Below are 25,933 nucleotides of genomic sequence, written 5' to 3' on the forward strand. Positions count from 1 at the left end.
ACAGAATAAAACATTTATTTTCATCAAACTTAAAGCTCACCCCCTTACCCAACTCCTATCTGTTTTCTTTTAATGTTATTTATTACACCATCAAAAACCAGCTTAGCAGAGAGCTGGCATGCAGCTAATAAATCCATTTCTTAGGAATGTGGAGAAATTTATACAAGGAATTATCTAGGTAGTCTATCCAAGACTTTCTCATCATTGCAATGTCTAGAGGGAAAACAATAATAAAATAATGATAACCACGATTATTATTTATTACTACTGCTATGATTATGGCAGTGCCCAAAGATCCCAATCAGCATTTCAGTAATTAGAATTAATTCTGTCAGGCACTGGTTCTTTCTCCTACAGCTACAGGGTGTTGCTAGTGCTTTTCTACAGAATACGTAGAGCCAGAGACATCAATGAAAGGTCCTACACCGTATGACCTATCACCACAGCATAGGCAGGAAAGGGAAGGTAGCTCTCTCACCCCCATCAGTCTCTCCCCAACCCACTCTGCAGAACTGCTCCAACTATTTCAGTCACCAAAGCTCAGCATTATGCAAGCAAAAAGAGGGCACCATGATCTCATATGATCATAACCTGGTCACATTATTTCAAATTCATTATCCCAATCCAGCAGTGGCCAATCCTTGATGATTTAAATGAAAGGATTGAACTGCTGATCCCCAGAGCTACCTGCAAGCAAGCTGGAGTTGGAGATTTGATTATTCTTTTTAGGGCAATACTGGCTTTTGGAAGTAGCCCAAAAATTACAGTTTTCAAGAACATGGCTCCAGTTCCTATGCCATGGAAGGTTTTTTTTTCTTGTCTTTGATCCATATATCTTGAACTGCACCTTTTTAGATAACCATTCCCTTTAAACCCTAAGTTTCAACCCAGTCAAGCCTAAACTTGGGCTGTGAGATGTAAGTAAATACAGATAAGTCACCTGCATCAGAATCTTATGAGTGGCTGCATGAGAGCTGTGTGGCTTGCAGATGGGTACAGCCAGAGCAAGAGAGGTGATTCTGTCTTTCCTTGAATAGGATTTGCAGGATTTGTAGTTGAGTCTAGAAATTAGGTGAGTGAGAAGCCCCAGCTACAGTAAACAGAGATGCTGCCAATGAGAAGAGTGAGAGGTTCAAGGATCTGCTTGGTGCCTCTGGAAGCTGCTGCCATTAGAAGGCAGCAGTTTAACTTCTATGCTGCACCTCGAGGCTTGAGAAGCAGCTTTTCTGCCCTCCTTGCCAGTGTTTCCCTTCAAAGCAGGGTACATTGCTCTGCCCTTCCTTTCAGAGCAGCACACAGCCCAAGCCACTCACCCTCCTAATCCACAGCCACACTTCCCAGGCTGGAAATAGCTGGGCTGTGATGCCTGTGATGGGCTTTGTGGTACTTCCTTAGCCTGGCAGCCCAGAACACCATTGAATATTTGTAAGCTTTCATTCATTTATGTAGAAGACCATAAATTTTTCCTTGATGAAAACATGTTTTCCAAGGTCTGGCAGCTGCAAAATTTGCAGCCCAGCAGGAGCTCCAAGAGGTGGGCGGGTGGCTGCTCAGGCAGGCAGAGCGAGCAGAGCGCTCGCGGAAAGGGGCCACCGAGAGCACGGGCTGTGTACCATGCCAAGATCCTGGGCCCAACTCACAGCAATTATCACTGCCTCGTTTAAGAGAAAAATGTTGTCCATAGCAGAGTTTACACCTGTCCCCTGGCAGGAAAGGGTGAAGGGTATTTTATACTCCCATGTGACCTCCCCTTTCCATGGACTCCTCTAAATGGTTTAACAGAAACCCGAGCACTCTCTGTCTAGGCACAATATACTTCTGCTGGCAGCTGAAACAAACACTGTATTTTTAACTCCCTGTTTCTCTGTCTTCAACTAAATGTTATCATTTGTTTCCACATTCATTCTGTTCTATAACAGAGCTGAAGCATACAGACGTAGACATGCTCCTCTCGTGGAATTAAAAGAAAGATTCTTAATAAGCAGGAATACATGAAGGGGTCACTAAGAGTAGATTTTGCTTTCATCTGCTATTTCTCATTTTGGTCTTTTTACAACCTAAACACAAACCAGACAGTCTGTTTTCCAGACACCTAAATGCTTTTGCAGTTTTGTCAAGCTGTTTCAGATGGATAGTGGCAGGTTCCTCTGCTGTGCATCCAAATGCTGCCTTTCCACACAATGGTGTAAAATGCAGAATGACATCTTCATCTTCAGTGTAGGTGTAAAGGAACAGGACCTGGGTCCTCTCACCCTAACTGCTTTACTTCTTCTGCCCTGCCTTCAAGACCTCAGAAAGTATATACAACCCTAGTTTAGAAAAAAAGAATAAAATTAAAAATCTGAAGTCTTGCAAAAAGAGGCAAAATATTGTGGAGGAGCAATTTGGCCATGAAGTCACTGGCTCTCCTTTGCAGGAAAAGAAGGATGAACATAGTGTGGCAAGATTACAATGCATCAAAATGCTGCTTCTTGTGATGGAATCCCTTTGTGCATGTGACTTACTGCTCTGTGCCCATGGAATCAGGCACCCAGGAGGACCTCAAGATTAGCAAGCATCATTAAAGTCAAATCTTGTAAGGATAAAGCTTGTAGGACAGGATCTGTGTATCTTTAGTAACTGACCACAGAGAAGTCTGCTTATAGAAGTCTGCTTATAAAAGCAAGCATTTTGACCAAGAAAAGACTTTTATGTCAAGGGCTTCCTAGTAATAATGTCATATTTGGTAGAGATTCCAGTACTCTGGATTGGGTTAAGAAGAAAGCAGCAAATTAAAATGTTCCGGTGAAACTCTCTTTGTTACGGAAATATCAGACATTCCATTTATGCAGCAGCTGCATTTGGCTATCCCAAATACAGCTGGAAATAAAAAGATGGCTCTTCATGGGATTTTCCATTCCTTGCATCCTTCCGGAACACACACACAGACACACAGACACACACACACACTCATCTTCCACCTTTTCTTCTAGGATACATATGAAACCAGAGCTCATTTCTTTCCTCCCCCAAACAAAGAATGGTTTAAATAAGGAAATCTGTGCTCTGCAAGAGACACATTTTGGAGATTTTTTTTTTTATGGACCTGGATCTCTTTCTTTCTTTCTTTCTTTCTTTCTTTCTTTCTTTCTTTCTTTCTTTCTTTCTTTCTTTCTTTCTTTCTTTCTTTCTTTCTTTCTTTCTTTCTTTCTTTCTTTCTTTCTTTCTTTCTTTCTTTCTTTCTTTCTTTCTTTCTTTCTTTCTTTCTTTCTTTCTTTCTTTCTTTCTTTCTGCATATGTATGTGTCATTAAGAAAAACATGTTTCCATAGGAAATCATTCATGTCTTTTTAGCCAACTGTGACTCAGGCTGGGTGACTGGCCTTTATCTGTGGGTCACGAAAAATGAGCACTTTAAGAAGGTGATTTATGCCACTTATAGTAAGGTGTCATCCTACAGACATTCCCCATCTTTCCTCCCAACTGCAGAGAAGTCTAGACAAGCATCTTAGGCTGGACTCCTGAAGGAAGGAATGGAACACCCATCAGAAGTTCACAGTCTATGCAAATCATCTCATCTCTAGTGAAGAGGGATGGCCTCCTCCTTTACCTCCTCTCTTAGACACTTATTTTGTGGTAAGAGAACTTGTCACTTGGAGAGGTCTGTCTCAGTCTGTAGACTGCAGCAATAGTCAAGGTGAGGTTAGACTCAGCTTGTCTGAGATGGCAACTTTGGACCTAAATGTTGATTATCTAATGAGAGAGACAAGCACCTCTTAGTGGTCCAGGGGGATCACCCACCTGCCTGCACATAGGAACCTGAAATTAGGAGAAAAAAGATCCTTCTAGAAGCCATCAAGGTGCTTCTCTTCCTTGTCTGTACCATAAATTAAGCCTTTGCTTTGACAGGGCTGATTTCTTAAGTATCTAAAATATAGGTGCAAATTAAGAGGCCAAAATTGAGCAGACTGGAATCAACATGGTTGGTGGTGAACTCAAAATATGTAAGATGGAATTTAGGGGACAGAACCCTATTCCAGCTGCACTTTATCATCCACGTTCTCCTGAAGCCCTACCCTGCAGTGGCCTTGTATGGATTCCCACTCCTACCCTGAATCTCACCTTCCTCCCTTCATGGGCACAGTGATGTGGAACAAATGTCAGCAACACTTCACACTTGCTGTTCCTAATACACCTAATCCTTTTCAGGTGATTTTGCACTAAAAAGGAGGAAGATGGTTTTTCATGTTTTTCAGTTGCTCCTGGGAGGGAGATGAACACCAAGTTCTGGCTTAGGCTCGAGTGCTGTGCTGCTTCTGACAGGGACCAGATATCCTGTTTCCAAGAGCAGTGCTTGTTATGGTGCTGGACTCAGGCTAGGACTGCACTAGCCCAACCTCAAAGGGGCTCATATATTTAGAAGATAAATCACATGGAATGAGGAATTTTCTGGATGAGGAGCAGAATGCTCATCACAGAACGAGCCATTTTCTGAGAAACTAAAGGGGCTTCAAAGTACAGTCTCGTTACCCTATTTGTTTGGAAATAACTTTGTAATTGTTTTGGACAATCAAACCTGGTTATCATCTTTTCAATACAGTACAATAGAAACAACATACTTTCTTCCCTGCTATGCTAATTCTCATCAAATAGCCTTCCTCGAGATGAGCAATAACTCTACTTCTATTATGCTTTTTGTCTGTATTTTGGTTATTTTTTTGAGAAGGAAATAATTGATCTGATTTGGTTTTGAACATTTCTTTTATTCTTTTGAGACACTCTTTGCTGTTCTACCATCAGATACCAACTTGAACACACAGTGGAATCAATGGCAGAATATGAGGTTAATAATAACCAGCCTGTGGCAAATAATAAGATGAACTAAGTACTCTCAAAGATTCTGATTCTGCACATTTCCATGGGTATACATAGCACCTTCATGAATAGATCATTTTATCATTGATGTTTCTGGTGTCACATTCGTGCCTTTGCCTGGAATGACATTAGAGTTTAACCTCTGCATGCACTGATTGAAATGGCCTTTATATAATATTTCATACAAAGAGATCTCTTTTATCCTTTAAGAAAAACTGTCATTTCTTGTTTTGATTTCTATAATAACATGAGTGCAATATAAATCACATAAAGCTTTAAGTGCTGTCTCAAAGGAGCTGCTAACAAATATCAGTAGATGATTCTAGATGTATTGTATTTATAAGCATTGAAACTCTGTGAACTATAATGATTCTGTGTTACTAAGGGCATGATCCTGCAAAATACTGAGTGCCTCTTGCAACTTGAGTCCTTGACTTTAATGGGGTTTCAGAAAGGATGAGGCTTTAACACTGCAAGTATCCTACAAAAAGCAAGTCTTTAGAAATTCCACCCCATAACCCTGAGTTTATTGTCTCGCAAAGACACATTTGCTCAGTTTACAGGCGAATATTTATTTTTCTCACCCGACAGTTTTGCAAACTCAACTTGACATCAAGCTGAATTTTTTCTTATTCAAGCATCATCATCAGTAATAAAGGTGTTTTTGTCTGGGATACACCTGTGCAATTCCATTAGTCTCCATCAAGGTTACATGTGTGCAGCTGAGGTTATATATGGAAGACAACTGGGATGGAGACACCTGATGGTGGACACAAATCGACCTCTGGAATATTTATTGCTGATGATGATGTGAAAGAAGGCAAAAAGTGGTGAGGTTAGCAAACAGGCCAAACCTTGCACTATTTTTTTGTTACAATGCATGCAAGCTTTATGTGAGCAACTGAAAGACAATACATGCTGAAATCTATGGTTTTGCTTTCAAGGTCTCTTTTCAGAGAATTTAGAGATTTTTTTAAAATTGTTTTAACTGATTTCATATTAGAGCAGTGCTCAGCCTGAAGTATATCTACCTTTGATAACCAAGTAACAAAGCTGCAGCTTTATAAAAATAAAGCAGCAAGGTTTGTCATCGTGCTTCCAGAATTAGATGCTGCCTGGTGACTTCTGCACACAAGCAGATGTCTTCACAGCAAAACCCAAACGACAGTCTTTGGCCAGTCAGTTAAGTTGATTTCTGTAAGTTGGTTCTAGGATTTTTCTTTTCCTGTAGACTCTACTCTTTATCACCCTATGAAGCATACACTGTAGCCTTAACAATTAAATAATAATGAGCAGACAGAAGAGAAAGGACAGGAAAGATCTGGCATAGCTGCTGCTAGCAATCATTAGATTTACAGAGGGGAAAAGACATGCTTCCTAGGCCAACATATTTTTTATAAATAATTGATAAGGCAGTCAGTACAGTTATATCATAGAAATGTAATATATATCCATAATTATAGAACCAGCTTTGTGCAAAACGACACAATACACTGAGAGGAGATACCAGCCAATATGCCATCCTGAAATAAAATACAGTCACTATTGTGTTAGTTGGCAAAATTTAAATACAGGATTTGAAGCAAGCAAAATGTTCTTTAATCCCATTTTTTAGCACAGTCCAGGCTCAGTCTGCTCAGGAAAATACTGCAAGGCAAAATCAGCAGCTGCATTAATTTGCTGATGATTGAGAGAAAAATGAAAGTTATCCTCACGTTTTTTTTTTTCTTCTCCCTACTTGCTACTCTAACTTACTAATAATACCAGAGTACCAATTTATTCCTATGAGAGTATATGAAGCATACAAATTGAAAAATCAATGTAATGGAAAAAAAAGATTATCATGCACTGTTTAGAATCAATCAGCTAGAAACAAAGGGGGAAAATGCGAAGGCGGACACATGACGTTCAGAAAATGTACATATTGTACCTACCCTAAGCTAGAGTGTTTGTAGGAAACAGCTACTGTTAGTCCAACATGCAGATCGAGCTATATTTTGAGCAGAAAATCATCTTATTTCCAATCTTTTCTAGAGAAATTCATCAGTTGTCTTTTCTTGTTTTAAAAGTCCCCAAATAATAAAAATATCAATCCCTTTGCCCACAGAAGTCACACAAAAGCATGTAACAAAGATTTCAGGGTGAAGGGATTACAAAACTCCAAAAGCTTTATTAGCACGATGTCTCAGCATCGTTCACCTGAGCGCTGATGCCTCCCTGTAGCCCGAAGGACAGACTTTTGTCATGTGTGACAGAGTCCCTTGAGAACATTGACAGCAATAGCTTTTAGTTGTGGACTGAATCACCATTAGCAGAGGAGTTTAAAACTTAGATCTCTCAGTGGTGGAACAGTTTCTTCGGCCTCTACTCATCAGAAATAATTACACTGTACGAGTCAGATGTGTAACAAATGGATCTGAGTCTCGGTTTGGAAATACATTCAGAGGAGGTGGAAAGAATGGCTACTGGCTCTGTGACAGGAGATTCAATCTTCATAAACCTGCAAGAGAGGGGAGGAAAAAAAAGCGACACAAATGCGCCCTACAAAAGAACAGAGCAGATCACAGCTGGAAGGAAGGCAAACCTTTTAATCAGGTCCTTGAAATACAAGCTGCAGGAAGCTAGAACATTTTGGTGGACTTCAAACTCTTTGCCTTCAACAATAATTTTCAGGTCTGTAAACTCTTTCGCTCTGCGTTGCTGGTTCAACTCCTTCAACATTTCTGCAGAACAGAGAAGACAGACAGTGCCAGGATTCCCATTAAGAGTTTTTTATTTTTACTTTTTACTTTTCATTTTTTTTTTGTAAAGAAGTAGAGAAACAGGAAACAATTGATATTTTTGTTGGCAAGATTGGCTCAACACAGACAGTCAGAAGTTACAAACATAACATATTAAACAAAAAAGAAAAAGAAAAAAGCAGGAACCAGTAGGTCTAAACAACTGAAATATATTTACACAGAAAAAAAGCAAAAACAATCCTAAATTTGGAAGGGTTACAAATGAAAACAAAATATTTCAGCATCAGCAAATCAGAAACACAGAGAATGCATTATCACAGAAAAGTTAAAATGATTTGTTATAATCAAAATCAAGAGCTAATGAATTTCTATCCAAATGGAAATAAGTTTTGAACATACTAGAACAGTATTAGTAAAAATATGGTGTTATGATGCAATATGAATTGGATATGGGTCAAAATAATAAAACCACAAGACCTGCAAAAATAACTTATCCTTAACATAGCAAAAATGTGTTAAGCCTCTCAGTTAACAGAATAAAACAGCACTTCTAAATAATATATAAATTACAGTGCATAAAAATTAGCCAAATTATCAATGCATCTTGCAGTATACCTCAGCTATATAGATTATCATTGTATATGTTTCAGAATTAGCTTAAAAGCATCCTTGTGATAAAAAATAACCCCATGCAGTGAATAAATTACTGCCTTTTACAGCAATTCCCATTTTTTGCACTCCAAGGATTTTTACCATCACAGCATTTTTATTTTTTAGCCTTCAATGGCTTCATTTACAGCAACAATCAACTTTCACACATCATGAAAGAATCATAATGATTAAAATAACCTAAGAAAGTGTTTCCATCCTGCAATAAAGCACCTACCTTGTGTGATGCCTCCTTTTATACAGCCTAACAGAATGAAATGATAGCACGCCACGTCTCCATGTAGGGATGTGAACTATCAGGCAACCTACATGTTTTATATACTGCAGGACTTCTAAGGGTAAGACTTTCCTCCAACTCTGCAGACCAAAATGGCTATCAAGATGAATCATATACTTTTCACCTGGGCAATAGCCTGGCAGTTTAGAAGCCAGTGATCAAGATGACAAAAGAGCTGATTTTAAATACTAAAGGACTTTGGGTTTATTTTATGTTTGCAATAGGTCAAGGTTCTCATTTTCACAGTGTAACACCCTGCACACATTCCTCTTCAGACAGATCTGTATATCAACCAGTTCCTTACAGAGTCCTTACACAAAGTAAAAAGGACCTCAGCAGTGCATAAATGTGCCTCAAAGCCACTGCTGGGCTTGGGCATTGGGCTGCCAAAGCATCACCAAAGGGCCTTATGGTGAAACGAAAACCCAAATAATCTGTGTTCTGCTTCCCCAAGGAAACTCAACAGGAACCACTTCAGCAAAGCATCAGTGTTTAATGACACAAAGCATGCAAATACACAACTGTTCCATGAAAAGCAACTGAAGTTCTCCTGAGCCCCAACATCTGTGGTGCACATTTTTCAGGCCTAAGTAAATAAATGTCACCTTGCACATTTATGTCTATTTAATGGAAACACAGTAGTGTCTGAAAGGCTAATTATTCTGTGCTGAAATGGGTCAGTGCTCTCCAGAGAGCAAGCAGATCATTAGAGAGGGCACAGAAATAACAGCAGGCTTTTGTCAGATCTATAATAGGGGAAAATAAACCACTCTGTCCTGTGGGTTCTATAGCAGGGACTATTTTTAACGAATTCAGCCGAGCTAAAGCACAATGATACATTGAGCAACACCTAAACCAGGATCTGAACGTTCCCTCCTCTGCAGGAAAGTCTCAGGCTTTTGCTGCAGGTGAGAAGCCTGAAGTCTGACTGCACCATGAACCCTTCAGGCCTTGGTTAAAGACCAAGGATGTTTTGGGCACAAGGGTGTTCTACTTGATTTAGGGCCAAAGTGACTGAGGTCTCTGGCTTAACAGGAACAGCATCATGTGCTTTTCCAGTGGCATATTTTGGAAGGCAATTGTGGAGGAAGCATTTTTCTGTCCCTTTCCACATATAACAACTTTTTTCTTTTTCTGTCTTGGTCCATTATCCCACTTTCATTTATAGCAACGGCATTTTCCTCCCCACCAATTTTCTATCATTTTATGCCTTAAAGGCAGTTACTTCTCCCTATAAAATTTCTGATACTCTCTTCCTTTTTCAAATTTTTGCCCAACCTCTGTCCTTCATTGCCATTTGCACTCTTCCTAAGTTCCTATTCAAGATCCTTTTTCTCTGGTATCTGTGACTTTACAACCTTCCTTGCAGAACCCTTTTAGGACAAGGGCTCCATCTATGACTAAGTTATACAAGACTAAGATTATGCTTACACAAAGGGTCAGTCTCCATCTCACCTCATTCCATTTCCCTCTTTTAAAGCTCATGATCAGTTGAGTTGTTCTAGTGTTAAAGAGCACAACTGTATGAATAGCAACTGCACAGATGGATCCAGTGGTTTAGGAGAGGAAACAGTTCAGCTTCACTCTTGAATAGGGATGGGGGTTTTGGGAAGTGAGCTCAGGGTAAGCAGGACAGTGCAGACCATCCTTGAACTCCTGATTGTGGCCAAGACTGCTGAAAAACAAGACACAAAGCTCAGCCACTGCACCTATAGATGTTCTGCTCTCTGTGCTATTTCCAGTACTGTGAGAGCTGATTTGAGCATGGAAGTCCCCAAACGGCTCCCCCAGGTAATGGGCTCATTACTTGGACTTACTGAGCACCCTTTAATTACATCCAGTCCTGCAGTTCCTGGGCACAGCTTCTATCTATGCTCTTTACACACTTGAGTGTGTTTTATGCTGCATGCATTCATTAAGGGATGCAAACCAGAAAACAGGTCTGGAGCAGTGGTGCAATTTGGCTCATAAAGAAACTAGAAAACAAAACAAGTTCTAATCAGAAACTGAGGCTCCTCTTTTTCCTACAGACATTCAGAGGCCATGATTCCTTCCTTGTCCCCCTAACTTGTTATATTGCTGTCCACAGAGAGATGACTACAAACAGTCCTGAATTTTTGCAGCTTGGTTTCTGAACTAGAAAGGAAAAGGCAGGTGGAGAGGAAAAGGAAGTCAGGGGACTGCATTGATCCATCGATCTTCCTCGCTCAGGCTCCTTTGTATTACTAAATAACTAGCAGGCATTAGTATTGGACACAAGGTTATATCAGAATGGGCCCTTATTCTCAGAGTATTTGTAATGCTCACACTGTGCTTAGCCAGGCATTAATGATTTATGAGGACTCAGGATGAGTTGCAAAACAAATTTTTTCACCAGGTAATAATGCCTGCCAATGAGTTGTAAAAGAAGAGACAACACAGTGCGGTCCTGGCAGTGAAAAATGACCTCAGCTGTCTCCTGCTAGTCCCTCTTCTGGGCTCCTCCTAATTTTCAGCATTTCCTCCAACAAATGGAATTTCCTGAACCCTTCAGAAAAGGATATGCTGGGAATTTCCTACTGGTAATTTATTCCTTTGGTTTCTTTGTTCTAACAGAATTTGTTTGTTTGTTTGCTTTCCCTCCTCTGTTTCTTTTTGGTTTTTTGTAAGAGATCCAGGCAAAAAAAAAGGTGTAAGGACAGTTAAGGTGCAAGGTTACAGCAGGGTGAGCACTGGTGTTTCCCCTCCTGATGTTCTTGCATCCCTAGTACAAGGGCCCTTTCCTTCCTGCCCCAGGTGCACACACACTTTGGGATGGCAGAAACCAAGCCACTCCCTTCTGTCTGCCTCATCACTACTGAGGCTAAATCATTCTCAGCGACAGAGAGATGGGATGAATATTTTCTTCATAAAGAACTACACAATAGAGACCCCCATGTTATCCCAAAATTACATGAGCCACATAGTGGTTGAACCTAAAGGGGATTTGACCTGAAACCTACAATCGAACGCCTCTGTGGAGTCTGTGAAAGGCAGAGCTTTTGTCTTGCCATTTATCAGCCTCAGCATCGTTGCTTGGGGGCATTTAATATAATTATATTGAGAGTCCCAGAGACAATATGGGTCAGAAGGTGTAAGGGACTTTCCTCAGGTCAGGAACTAAGCCAGGAACAACCCAGAAGCTTTGATTCTTGGTCCCTTGCTCCAGCCATCACACCACATTTTCTCCCTCTTAATTAATGGACAAATTACAAATTAAACTAAAGAGCCCACAAGCCTTGAATCAAATACAGGTCCAAGCACAACTGTGTAATAGTGTAGATGAAGTAAAGGGAACAGAAATTATACAGTGAATATTTTTTTAAATTACTTATGATCAGAAATAAAAATGAACAAGGAACTTATTCCCCAAGTTTATTTATTCTGTATTTTAAGCACAGTGGAGACTGGATACTTAAAGATCCTCTCTAATGCACATTCCCATGGCACAATGGAAGCTCTCAGGTTTCTTTCCAATTTTAATAAGAACCCTTTACTTAAATTCTAGTAGATAAAGCTTTAAAAGAGGGCAGCCAGAGCTAAAATATAATGAACCATAAAATATGGAAAAGCAATTTTTACCAAAAGTATTTTAAAAGTTTACTTGGAGAAACTAAGCTATTATAAAACTGCTAAGGGTAATTGAAACATTGCTAATTTTTCTTGTGAAGAACGTGCAGGAGACCAGTGCTTGCTCTGACAGCCTCCTGCTTTCATGATTGGAACAGAAAATGTGGGAAAGCCAAGAAAAGTTACCAGCAGGAAAATCCAATTACCTTCTTGCCTTAATAAGTATGGAGATTAATTCCTAAGGTTATGCTCTAGTTACGTAAAACAATAATTTTAACCACTAAGGGCCAGCACTGCCCCCATTTGTTTATTTTGATAGTGCTAGAGAGAGTGTGCAGCTACAGGGAACGAAATTATGGAGCACAAGATCTAGCAGTCAAACAGGAGCTATGAGCGACAAAAACGAGTTTTACTATGGTGAACCCATCCTATGTGAACCACACAAGAACTCTTGATTTTCTGCCGTTTTTGACAAGTCTTTCTCCTCACCACAATATCCACAGCCACACAGAGAAGCCCAAAGCCCAGAGAATGCCATAATAACCTTCTGAATGTGCCCCCACACTGCTGATAGGTGGCTTGAAGCAGGTGCACAGAGAGATAATAACTCCAGTCCAGCTGCCCCCTCAGGCCAGCCTGATGAAGTTAAGCAGACAGACTTGGCACTGTAGTGGCTGACACTGCCACTCCTCTGGGCATCCTGCCACTGCAGACCAGCTACCACCGAACATCATCCCTACAGCAGCTTCCATGTGGGGAGAACACAAGCACACACCTCTACAGAACAGCTTCCTGCTCGGGACTGAGGACACCAAATAGGCCCTTCATTCTCTTTTGGCCTGAAAGGCAGTAGTAGAGAAAAAGGGAAATGAATGAAGTCTGGTGGGATCCATTAACAGATGAGGATGTTTCAGATTACAGAATAGCCAGACTCAGGAGGGACCCACAAAGATCATTGAGTCCAACTCCTGTCCCTGCACAGAACACCCCAAGAGCCATACCATATGCCCGAGAGCATTGTCCAAACACTTACTGGACTCTGAAGTTTGGTGTCATGACCACTTCCCTGGGGAGTCTGTTCCAGCACCCAGCCACCCCCTGGGTGAAGAACCTTCTCTAATACCCAGTACTATCCTGTGATCTTCAGTTTTCTTCCTGGACCCTAAAATTTATACATCCAGTTACCTGGACTGTCTCTGCAGTCACACAGAGACAGAAGCCTGTCTCCTGCACAACCCAACCCAATCTGTGTGCTTAGCCAGGCAGGATGCACTGTTTCTCCCCAGGGATTACAAAGGGAGATTAAATAATTAGTTCAGATCAGACAGGTGTTTCTTTTTTTGCACAGAAGGTGAGACTTAATCCATTGCAGATAAATACTTTCACCTTTTTTCCCTATTGAATCGCAACTTGAGTTGAACTTCATCAAGAGAAGAAGGAGGAGGTGCCGTAAGAAAACTGGGACTTGCCTCTGCAAGGATCCTTATCAGTGAGATGGGCGAGGCAGACAAATGGTGAAACACTCTGCCTCTGTTCTGTGAAGAGCCAAGGCTTGGCATGAGGGTGCAAAATACTGTCTGTGTGATCCTGGTGTGCCCAGCCCTCCTCTCACAGTCTCTATCCATTATGGAATTTCCACAGGACACCACTGTGCTCCAAAGGAATCTGAAAATGCTCGACTCTTGTGGCTATCTCCTACCTGCTTTGCTTTCATAAGCCCTTAAGCCCAGACAAAATGAGCAGAGAAAAGCTCAGCACTGACTACAGGAGCACTGTGAGGCCGTGCCTGACTGAGCCTGTGCTACCCAGGCACACACCCTGGCAAAGATGGAGCATGTGCTGATGGAGAGGTATCACTGCTGGCACAGCTACACCAACCTCTGAACAAAAGGCAATGAGAGTCATCCTCTGCTGGGTTTTGTCAGCACAGCAATGTGAAATGCAAGGTGTGAAGCTTGTCATACTCTGAGCTGATACAGCTACAGCAGCAGGAATTTGTAGTGCAGACCAACCTGTCTATATCTTAGTCATGTTGACACTGTTAAGACACCTGTGCTGCTAAAGAAAACAGTAACAGATGCTGGAGAGTGGGAAAATATTTTTAAATCCTGCTGAACAACACATTTGTGGCTGTATATGATAAGTCTGCTCAAAGGATTGTTCGCTATGAGATGCCCCGTTGTGCTCAATAATTCTGCATTGTTCACACAGACTAATTCTCACCTTATTATGATGAGGAGGGGTCAACAAAGTCAGCTGTGGTGATTACTCACTTGAGGAGGACAACTACAAATCTATGTGTAAATGGAACTTTTCAAAATATATTAAAGACTCAGGAAAGCCACCATATCATGCTTTGAAACCAATTTTCAGGCTATTACAAACACTAGAACTGACATTAGGAAGTACCTCAAGGCTGTCTTCACACACTACAGAGTTGGTATTTCCCTATATTAGGCCACAGAACTATTTCAACATATTTTCTTATTATATTCACAGATGAACTACACCCCTAATCTCTAGAATACAATACTTTAAATGCAACTTTGGAGAGATTTTGGTGAAACAGTTATGCATTAAAATAATAAAAAAGAGTCTGAGGGCTAGAATGCCTTTGCAGCTTTGATTTATTAGGTAAAGTCCTCTATAGTATCCATGCCTGCTAATTTATAATCATACAGGGTTACAAATGCACATTGAATTTATCTGACTGGCTTTGAATTTATATTACACACATGGATGCAAAGAATGACAAAAAAGTACAGAGACAATCTGATCTCTTTCATTTTCCAACACGGACCGTGGTCCATGTAATGACAAGCAGCAAGACCAAAGGATCCAGTATAAAAATACCCACTGAGATGCTGAGATAAAGATGTAGCTTCTTCTATCAGGATCTGCTGAGTTTTTTTCAGGATTCACCCCTGATTAAATTCAAAGTTGGCTGCAGCCTGTTCTATATTGGCCAAGGCAAACAAAGCCCAGGAGATCCCAGCACACTGCCAGTCTGGTCCTCTCTCCACATCTAACATGCCACTATGTCAGTTAGCAGTGTAACTTGATTTCCAGGCAGACAATAATTTTATCTGGAGACAAAATGAGCGAGACAGGCAGAAAGAGAAGGAAAAAAAATAATCTTGTGAGCGCTGGAAACGCAGAATAGCCCAGATTCAAAGAGAAATTTAGTTCTGATTGTTTTATTTACCAGCAGGCAGCCCTGAATATCAATCCACACTTAAGGGAAGGCTAAAATATTTATTACTACATGGTCTGGGAAGGATTTGGTATTATCCTAATTGCTTGTAGCAGAAGACTAGCAGATAGCTTTTAGACCTTTTTGATCTCTTTATGTAGTGCAAAGCATTAGCTAAACGTTTCTGAGTTTTGAAGGCTTTGAACACGAAGCACCCATCTGTGAAACCAACAGTGTGATAATCAACAGGCTCCTGACATGGCAGCACTAGTGAGACGCTGACCAGTCCTGGTGGTGTAAGAACAAAAGCTATGAATTGTGTATTAATGTGTGTGTTCATACAGCCAGCAAACAAACATTTGTTTTCCTGAAGAAGAAAACAAAAAAAGAACAGGTTTCTGAAAATAAATCAGTGCATGTATTAAAGTAAAAAAATACCCCACAACTCTAAGGCATAACAGCTGACAATCAAAGACTTCAAAGCACTTAACATACATTAATTAGCAAGGATGAGGTTGTTCCTCTGCCCACAGCAGGGCTGCCCAGCTTAACAGGGGCAAGGCTTAGGTTGTTTTATAAAATGCATGTAAGTTTAATCAACATAATTCTCTGAAATAACAATCTTTACTGGCCAGTGTGTTTTCTAGCATTCACATACTACAGCACACAATGTCTAATGAAAGCAAATAAAACCAACTCTAGTCTTCAACATAGAAATCTCATCCTTTCAGAAGTTCATCTACATAATTTATAAATAGTAAAGTACTAAACCTAAGTATTTAGGCCTATATACTCAGTGGATGGCTTAGGACCAGGCATGTGTTATGCACTGGGTTAAATGCATGTGACAGTGTCTCTTGGCCCACTGGACACCTCACATGACAGAGAACTCTTCTTTGGGTACAGACTGTCCCCACAATGACTCTCAGGGATTCATTACACTATCACAACGAAGTCTAATCAAATACTGCAAAATTTAAAAAAAAAAAAAAAAACCAAACGGAAAGCACTGCCAGTCCACTCCAGGCCCTCCCTGGGCTCTTCTGCAGCCCAACAACTCTGTTTCAGCTGCTGTTTCCCTGCTCTGTATCCTCAGTAGGTGTCAGGGGCTGCAATCATGACTACTCACGACTACAAAAGTAATTGTAATAGTTAAATATAAGGCTGTTAACTTCCCTAAGAATCATAAATTACTACAGGTTTGGAAAAAAAAGAAAAATAGGCTATTTTTTGGGCCCCCTGAGCTTTAAGAACATAGTATTTTACGATAAAAAAGCCATCATTTGTGTCAGATTTCCTTTGAACATCTTCCTACTTAAAATAATTTCGAATCTCTAGATTCTACCTGTCCTAAAGATGTAAAAGACAATAATTGGGGTTTTTTTCCTCATTTTTAAGCACTGTAAAGTTTTCAAAGTCTAACAGTATTGTAGCATTTTAGAAACATTTGGTAAAACATCGTCTTCACTTCTGCCTAATGCATGTTTCCCTGTAACAGGGTAAACCTTGACTTTTAAACCTTGTTTTTTAAGCAAACTATTTGGAAGGTATTGCTGTTAATATTAAGTATTTTCGTATATTCCTACTATCCATATTGCCTGAACAGGGGGTTTGTACAGTATGGCAAGAGAATGAGCCATGACTGGCTGATGATGTAAGAAACCATTTAACTGAAAATGTTGTTTATATTCATAGAGAATTAAGTTTTCAGGATGTGTTTAAGTAGCTGCCTCACCAAACTCAGAATTATTATTAAAAAAAAAGACACTTTAAAGAAGTCTGTTGAGATTAAAGGACAAAGATTTATTTAATGAGTATTAAAATTTATGGGCTCTCTAAGAATTAAGCAAGCTTATAAAGACTATTTTGAGAGCTGAATGACTTTTGCATAATGAAGATGGTTGATAAGACTTGGCTCAAACATTTCAAATACAAACGAAAACAAAGGAGCACCTCAGAAAACATGGTGATTAAGTCAAAATTTCAGCTGTGAAGGCAATACACAAATTTCACAATCATTTCATAATCCGAGGCTGCTACTACGACCAACCCGCAAAGGTGTTGAACCTATGAAAGGATGACAACAGGCAATTTTGAATCTAGACAAGCATGAAAGAAGCATGTTTTTCTCCTTCTGTGTAGTTATGGCAACTGAGAGATATAACCCCCCTCCTAACAGAACAAGGGCTTTTTTCCTCTCTCTGCTCCCATCCCAACTTTACAGCTGTCACCACAGTCACCCGCCCGCTCCGCAGCCAGCAGGCAGCACGCACCATCTAAGGCAGGAGAGAACAAAGAGGCTGCAACACAGCTCCAGTTCAATGACAGCCTCACCAGGGCTCCAGCCTGCTCTGGGAAGACAAAGTTGTAAAGTTTTATGAAAGAATTGAAGTAAATTTCTTCTCTAGAGGTCCTAGCGGGAAATCAAAGATCTATTTTAATTTAAGATACTTGCAGCTTCTCCTGCTAATGACCGAAACATCCAGACCGATAGCTCACCAACAGGAGATTGCAGGTGGACAGGGGTCCATCAAGCCACTTGCACTGATCCGAAAAGCCACATACACAGTAAAACATGAACTGTTTCCTGGTTTGAATCTGGGCGTTAAAGATAGTGAAATGGGAGAAATGGGAAGGGCTGGGAGGTATCTTTGAAAACTGTTGCTGAAACCATGAGGATTCTGTAGAGGGGACACTTTAGGCAAACTGAAAACAACAGGACTTAATTTAGATAGAAGATTCTTGATGGGAACTGACAGATGTCCATCCATAAGATACTATTTAGCCTGGAGAAGAGGAGGCTCAGAGGTGACCTCAGCACTGTCTATAACTACCTGAAGGGAAGTTCTAGCCAGGTGGGGGCTGGTCTCTTCTCCCAGGCACTCAGCAATAGGACAAGGGGGCACGGGCTTAAGCTCTGCCAGGGGAAATTTAAGTTGGAGATCAGAAAGAAAATTCTTTACAGAGAGAGTAATCAGGCATTGGAATGGGCTGCCCAGAGAGGTGGTGGATTCACCATCCCTACAGATTTTTAAACGCAGATTGGCCGTGGCACTGAGTGCCATGATCTGGTAAATGGACTAGAGTTGGACCAAGGGTTGGACTCGATGATCTTGAAGGTCTTTTCCAACCCAATCCATTCTATGATTCTAACTACCCACAAAACCAGGACTTACTACCAAATTGGAGAAGAGGGCAGGGCTGCCTCAGAGGTTCTCACAAAGAGCAGCCTTAAATGCAGTCATGAGAGCTCCAAAAGATACACACAGAACTGGAAATGAAATAACCACCACTTATTTTCTGCGGCCTTTTGAATTTTCATTTTGCATTCCTCAGGAGAAAAAAGCGATCATTTTACTCTGTCTTCAACAATATTTTGCCCTGTAACACAGAGTAGAACCTGGTGTCTCTGATCAGTGTGTGCTGTGTGTCTGAACCGATTTCAGGAGAGATAATTATTATAGTTTTGTTCATCCTTTCTCATTTCTCTAATCCATTAATTTTCTCCCCCCCCCCCCCCATGTATATATATATTTTTGGTGGTACTTTTAATAAAGTATATAATACTAGCAGTTTATAAGTTCAAGTGAACTACTCTGGGAACAAACTCGTTAAAAATGTATGGCTACTTGAAAGGCTTTGTGACTCCACCTCTCCCGTACTTGCCCTCTCCGCTCCGACAGCACAGGGCTAGCATATATTTAAAAAGAACAAATATCTACCTGTGCAAAAGGTGCTCTTTATGTTTCACATGAAATGCCAGTATTTCAAGACTTGGTTTTGTCTTTCCAAGTACCTGTGACGCTTTCAGTGGACTGAAGATTTCACAGACAGTTTTAAAGATGAAAATTGTTCTCAGTTGTATTTTTTTTTTTAAATTTCTAAGCACATTTGTACATTGCTGCAGAAAATGTCATGCATAGTGACAATATGGCACAACTGCCATGTCTCACTGCACTGGCTTCTTTAGGTTAGTTTGGAAGCGTTTTTCTAGGTCATTATTTTTAATTAATACAATGAATTAGTATATTTTTACTCAAAATGTCAAACTGTTTTAATCATAACTAAAATATGAAACATTGACCTGGAAAACAGGAAGTTTTTCTCATACTAAATAGCAACAACATAATTAAAACCATGACATTCTAAAATGAAAATAGTGTATTTGACCATTTTACATCTTAATGAACTATCATATCTACTTGCTATTTAAATTTCATTAAGCTGGATAACAAATATAAAATACACTTTGAAACAACATCATCTCTCTTAACGTCTTCTGGAAATATGTACCTTGTTAATGATGGTTAAATGACTTTTCTAATTAGTGTGATTTGGAAAAAACTAATTGAAATAGCATCTTACTTGAAAAAACAGTTTCAAGGACAATTTATCTCACTGAAGACACTGTCAATACTCCACCAGGCAGTAGCTGTTTAGCTGCAATCAGGGCTTGCTTTAGTTGTGTGGCTGTGCAGTAACTCACAGAGTTAAACTGACTCAAAGCCCTTTCAGGTGACACCAAGAGCTTACCAGCTCTAACCAACACACCAGTGTCACTGAGAACAGAATTGGTTCCTACTACTGTACTGTATAATAAATACAGTTGCAGAGACACACACTTGCAATACCATCAAAGGAACATTGTTTCTTGATTTCCTGATTTTTAATGTTAATTTTCTAGTCAGCTTAACTTCTGTCTTGGCTGTTGTTTAATCTTCCTTTCTTTCCTTTAACTGTTACATTCTTATTCTTCAGCTCCTGCTTATACACTTGTGATTTTCTCCTAGCAGTAATTTTTAAAGGTAGTAATGTATCATTGAAGCATGTGATTAAGATAATTCAGTGCATTCCTAAGGACACCAAATTGCTCAACTGAAATGTAATTTGGGCAGGCTGCAACTTTTTGAAAAAGATTCATAATGCTGTAAATGCAAAATAAAACTGAAGGTGAAGTAGCAGCTCTGGGTTCCTTATCTGCACGAACTGTAAGAAATGGAAAAAAGCCTAACAAAACACCAGAAAATGTAGATTAAATTTTTCAAAATGCCTAAAAATCTTCTGAGCCTGGGACTCAACAGCTCTTGAAAATTTAACCTATCTGTAATTTGTCATAAAGACAAACAACGATTTCTCTTGAAATAATAGGGTCAAACTGCTTTTGACTAAGCTCAGTAATGTCAAAGGTTAAAGAGATGTAGCTGGAAGGGAAGTACCTACTCTGTAAAACAGTCATTCATCAGAGTTTTAAATCTCTGCTTGTTCTGCAGGGAATAGTCTGCAATGACAACTTCAGACAAAAGCCAGACATGCCCTTTTCGAGGGGACTGTACCATTCCTGTCTTAATCACACAAATTTTACATCATTTTCACACCAATCTTTAAGTAACAGAAGTCAGAGTTCAGAACTGGAAGAGCAAACTCCAGTTAGTGTTATGCTTTTCTTTCTCTGTAGTTGATGGACCCAAGAAGTAGCCCCGACCATTCTTTCACGGTCTTTAGTATTGACTTTATAAATGAGAAAAATGAGTACAACTCTTTACAAAGAACTGTGGAGTACTGAAGAGAGCTTCTGGAAGAGAAAAAGGACATTCAATACCTGATTCACTTTGCATCTACTTGAAAAACAATCTTTTTCAAGTGCTTTTTGAAAGCAAAAAGGGAATATGGTTGTTATGCACCCACATATTTGGTGGTGGTGCCCTGAAACAGTATCTTTCCTGTGCCAAAAATTAGAAAGCAACAAAGATTTCCAGAAAAAATTCTTAGTAACTAATATGCCAGCTGCTGTAGATTTCTATGGAATCTACTGTCAAACAGGGCTGCTGATTGTATTTTTTGGTTATTTTTTTTCTTGGAAGAAGAAGGCCAAGTAGACTTAGAGGCAAAATTCAGAGAAGTGAAGCTATACGTGTAAAACTACTGAAAAGACATCCTGGAGAAGAATAATCATAAATAAAGTAGAGCAATAAAATAAAAATGCAATAATGATTAAAAAATGGAGTTTTGAGGGCTTGTGCCAAGCCATAGAAAAGGCATTTTCTTAAGTGCCAAAGATAGAAGACAAGAGTATAAGGAAAGTGTGACTCTATTAACTGTGCAAAGCATGGCTGTTCCAGGACTGTGCTAGTGGCAAAAATCAGCTGTTTTATGTTGTGAAAAATACACACTATCTCACATACATACAGCAAAAGTGATTCAGGAACATCAATGACAGTTATTCTGGAGTTAAATCCTTGTAGACCAGGCTAACTCTAAAATAATGCAAGCATAAGAGATCTTTAAAAGTTACACAACTTCGGAAGTGACAGGTACAAAGAGAGAAACCCTCTGCTACTTTGGACCTTCCTCAAAGAGATGCTTTTCCTCCCATGAAAACAGAGTTATAACTATGCAGATGTGGCAGATGTTAGAGTATGAATATTTATATATCCAGAGGATATTTTGGTCTACCTCATCAGGCATGTTAACACTTGAATAGATTAATCAAAGCACTGAGTCCATGAAGCAAAGCGCCCCCTCACCTCCTCGCAGGTGGATGTGGTTCGTACCCTGCTTGACGTGTTCAGCCCCAGAGCTCATTCCTGTATCATCTCCTCAGGGACCTCTGGACCACAAAAGGGAGTTCAGGGGAGCAGCACTTAGAAAGGACACTGGGCACAACAGAAATACAGCCCAGTGTGTGGGCACTGCTAGCTCAGGGCCAGACTCACAGGGGCAATGAGCCTGCTCTTGTTGGACCTGTAACAACAAAGCCCTCCTGGCACGACACAGCACAGTTTCACCCATCAGCTTAAGTCTCCTGGAACTCAACTGCCCTAAGTCACCCTTCTGGCATAATATACCATAATATACTCCTGGAAAAGCTGGTAGCCCATGGCCTGGACAAGTGTACCCTCTCCTGGATTAGGAGCTGGCTGGAGGGTCGGGCCCAGAGAGTGCTGGTGAACGGAGCTGCATCCAGCTGGCGGCCGATCACCAGTGGTGTTCCCCAGGGGTCTGTGTTGGGTCCAGTCCTGTTTAACATCTTTATTGATGATTTAGATGAGGGGATTGAGTCCATCATCAGCAAATTTGCTGATGACACCAAGCTGGGAGGGAGTGTCGACCTGCTGGAAGGCAGGAGGGCTCTGCAGAGGGATCTGGATAGACTTGAGAGATGGGCTGATTCCAATGGGATGAAGTTCAATAAGGCCAAGTGCCGGGTCCTGCACTTTGGCCACAACAACCCCCTGCAGCGCTCCAGGCTGGGCACAGAGTGGCTGGAGAGCAGCCAGGCAGAAAGGGACCTTGGGGTACTAATTGACAGGAAGCTCAACATGAGCAGACAGTGTGCCCAGGTGGCCAAGAAGGCCAATGGGATCCTGGCCTGTATCAAAAATAGCATGGCCAGCAGGACCAGGGCAGTGATCCTTCCCCTGTACTCTGCGTTGGGGAGGGCACACCTTGAGTGTTGTGTTCAGTTCTGGGCCCCTCAGTTCAGAAAGGATATTGAGGTGCTGGAGCGAGTCCAGAGAAGAGCAACAAGGCTGGTGAAGGGACTGGAGCACAAGCCCTATGGAGAGAGGCTGAGGGAGCTGGGGGTGTTTAGCCTGGAGAAGAGGAGGCTCAGAGGTGACCTCATCACTGTCTAGAACTACCTGAAGGGAAGTTCTAGCCAGGTGGGGGTTGGTCTCTTCTCCCAGGCACTCAGCAATAGGACAAGGGGGCACGATGGGCTTAAGCTCTGCCAGGGGAAATTTAAGTTGGATATCAGAAAAAAAATTCTTTCCAGAGAAAGTAATCAGGCCTTGGAATGGGCTGCCCAGAGAGGTGGTGGATTCACCATCCCTAGAGATTTTTAAACGCAGATTGGACGTGGCACTGGGTGCCATGATCTGGTAAATGGACTAGAGTTGGACCAAGGGTTGGACTCGATGATCTTGGAGGTCTTTTCCAACCCAATCGATTCTATGATTCTATGATTCTATGATTCTGGCACGTGAAGCAAACCACCTCATGTGGCCCAGAGCACTGGCCATGGTGGGTTGGTGGAAACTTAACTAGGAAACCTAAAATGCATTTTTTCATGGAGCTATAGAAAATTTAGAGTTTGCATGAATTGTGGCAACACAACAAAACATTTTGGACTAGAACTTAACTCAGTTTCTTTTATAGAAACGCTATGTAGACATTCACAAACACACACAGAAGGCACCGACATTACTGTGGGAGGAATCTAAATGGCATTAAAGCAAGACTACACTTCAAATTGCTTTTCATGCCTTAAAACCCAACAAAGGAGAACAATGTTCTGTACATACCTATTCATTTCTACTAGACTGGAAAGTGACACATTTCTTGCCCTTTTATCAATTTCAAGTTGAAGCATTTATTTTGTACATCCATTTTCAAGTTTATAACTTCACATATACCCCACACATGCACTGGCAATACAGAATGTAACTGAGTCTTCTTTCCCAGCATTAAAGGTATCTCATGTGAATCAATGTTTTTAATAAGAAGAATCACAGTTTTTGAGTTATGGAAAAATAAATGCACTATCTTTATTTTTTTTTAATGAGAACGGGGCCATTCTTGGAAAATCTGCAAAATACTTAAGGAAAACATCTGAGCAGGTTGTTTTTTTCTCAAGGCTGTGAAATGCTCGAAACATCTTTGATGTGTCAGCTTTGTCAGTTGTTTCAGTCCACCTCTGTTAGCACTGCAGCAGACGGATTTCCTTGCCCTCACCAGTCCCTCAGGTAAAGGACGGGAGAGCAATCCTCAAAATACTGCTTATGAAAGTTGGTTTGTGATAAACACACTGGCATATTTTTGCAGAGGGTACAGATTTTGGGCTGAAATTAATCAAACCTACATTTAGCTGTGTAAAAGGCATTTAGCCTTACTTCAGGTCTCCAGGCTCCTTCTACAGACAAAAACAGGCACCTCCAGCGGGGGAGTCTTCTCTCTTCCCTGGACATCTGTTCCAGCACAGCTGGGTTTCTCCCAGGATTGTCCATCTCTCTCTATTAAGTACAAAGGAAGGGGAGCTGATGAGGTTTGATGAGCTGTCCCATTTTTCAGCTCCTTTGATCCAGCTGGGTTGATGCCATCCACTGAAAGGGAGAGACTGCTGAGGGCTGCCCGCACGGCTCACAGTGGCCAGGGTGCACCTGGGACAGGAGTCACTGGCATGAAGGACACCAAGCTCCTGCTGGCAGCTGATTAGGACAAAAAAGAGGTCTCCTGGTCTGGGGAAAATCAGCAAGTGACTTTCTTCACTATTTGGGAAGTCACTGGGAAAAACTGAAAAGGCTTCTGAAGCCATAAAAGCTCTGAAAGAAAAAGAATGTGAGCTGAATGCAAGGAGGGAAAGCAGAATTTAGATGGGAAGAGGAGGAAGTTTAGGGTTTATTTTGGACACCCAAGCTGTTGAACTGGGCACAACTGAAGTGAAAAACTATTATGAACCAAAGGATGCATGACTGCTTTTGAATAGTAGCTACATAAAAGCAAACTTCAATGGGTACTGTTTGGTTCCTGGCCTGTTCTAATACAACTTTCATTACAAAATTGCCATACAGGGCCCGGGAATATCCATCACCCAAAAATGACAGTGGAGAAATAGGGAAATAATTTCAGTAATAATAGAGTAATAGAGACTGAGGCATTGCAGTAGCATTTCAGGGAGAGGAGAAAGACAGCCAGGTATGCATAGGAGGCCATTTATTTATTTAAAAGCATTAAGGAAAGGTTGTCTTTAATCTGAGCTACTTCTACCAAAAAATAACAATCTGAATGAGCACTGAATGAAAGGCAACTTCAGACTTTGATCTCCTCATGTGTTTATGCCACCCCACTACTTGATGGCTTCCCAATGCCTTCACATCTGCTACTGGCTGATTTTCTTAGGAGGTGGACTGTGATCCTCAATGGGCTACCACCCCAGCGTCCCATCCCTGCCGGCACTCTGTGACATGACTGTAAGCTGAAATATGGTAGATTTGGATTGGATATTAGAAATAAATTCTTCACTGTGAGGTTGGTGAGGCACTGGAATAGACTGCCCAGAGAAACTGTTGATACCCCATCCCTGGACATGCTCGAGACCAGGCTGGATGGGGCTCTGAGCAACCCAGTCTAGTGGGAGGTGTCCCTGCCCATGGCAGGGGAGTTGGAACAAGATGATCTTTAAGGTCCCTTCCAAACCAAACCACTCTATGGTTTTATGATTTCCAGGACAGGCAAGGGGCAACTTCTGCTGCTTCATTTGATGGTGAAGTTGACAACTGTTCACTCTGGCTCTGGTCCAAATGCGTCCTCTGTGGTTTTGATCAGCAGAGCAGGGTGACTCTGCTTGCCTCAGAAACCATCCATACATCATTTGGAACATTAAGAGCTCCAGCCAGGCTGGGACTTAACACTCCAGCTTTACCCTGCAACCCGAATCTCCCAGCTGACAATGAAATGCTTCGAAGTTGCTCTGCCAGGACGTAATTTTCTCTCCACCTGGCAACAGGCGCGAAGGCATTTGAAATCCCACTGTAACCCTGACAGGTGCTCCAAAGCCTTTCAAAGCCAGCAGAAAGAAAAGACAGAGAGGGAATGAAAGAAAGACAGAAAGGGT

At 41.0% G+C, this 25,933-nt stretch overlaps 1 protein-coding gene across 7 annotated transcripts in view; it reads right to left on the minus strand.

Annotated features, from left to right (window-relative positions):
• The window catches only part of KLHL29 (kelch like family member 29), a 399,687-nt gene that overhangs the window by 65,106 nt on the left and 308,648 nt on the right, over positions 1–25,933 (minus strand). For all 7 annotated transcript variants that reach the window (XM_071548271.1, XM_071548268.1, XM_071548273.1 and 4 more), the window contains one exon: positions 7,438–7,576. In XM_071548271.1, coding sequence (XP_071404372.1) covers positions 7,438–7,576 — 139 coding nt within the window. The remainder of the gene's footprint in view (positions 1–7,437; positions 7,577–25,933) is intronic.

The sequence above is a fragment of the Pithys albifrons genome, chromosome 2, assembly GCF_047495875.1.
Source record: "Pithys albifrons albifrons isolate INPA30051 chromosome 2, PitAlb_v1, whole genome shotgun sequence".
Classification (NCBI taxonomy): domain Eukaryota; kingdom Metazoa; phylum Chordata; class Aves; order Passeriformes; family Thamnophilidae; genus Pithys; species Pithys albifrons.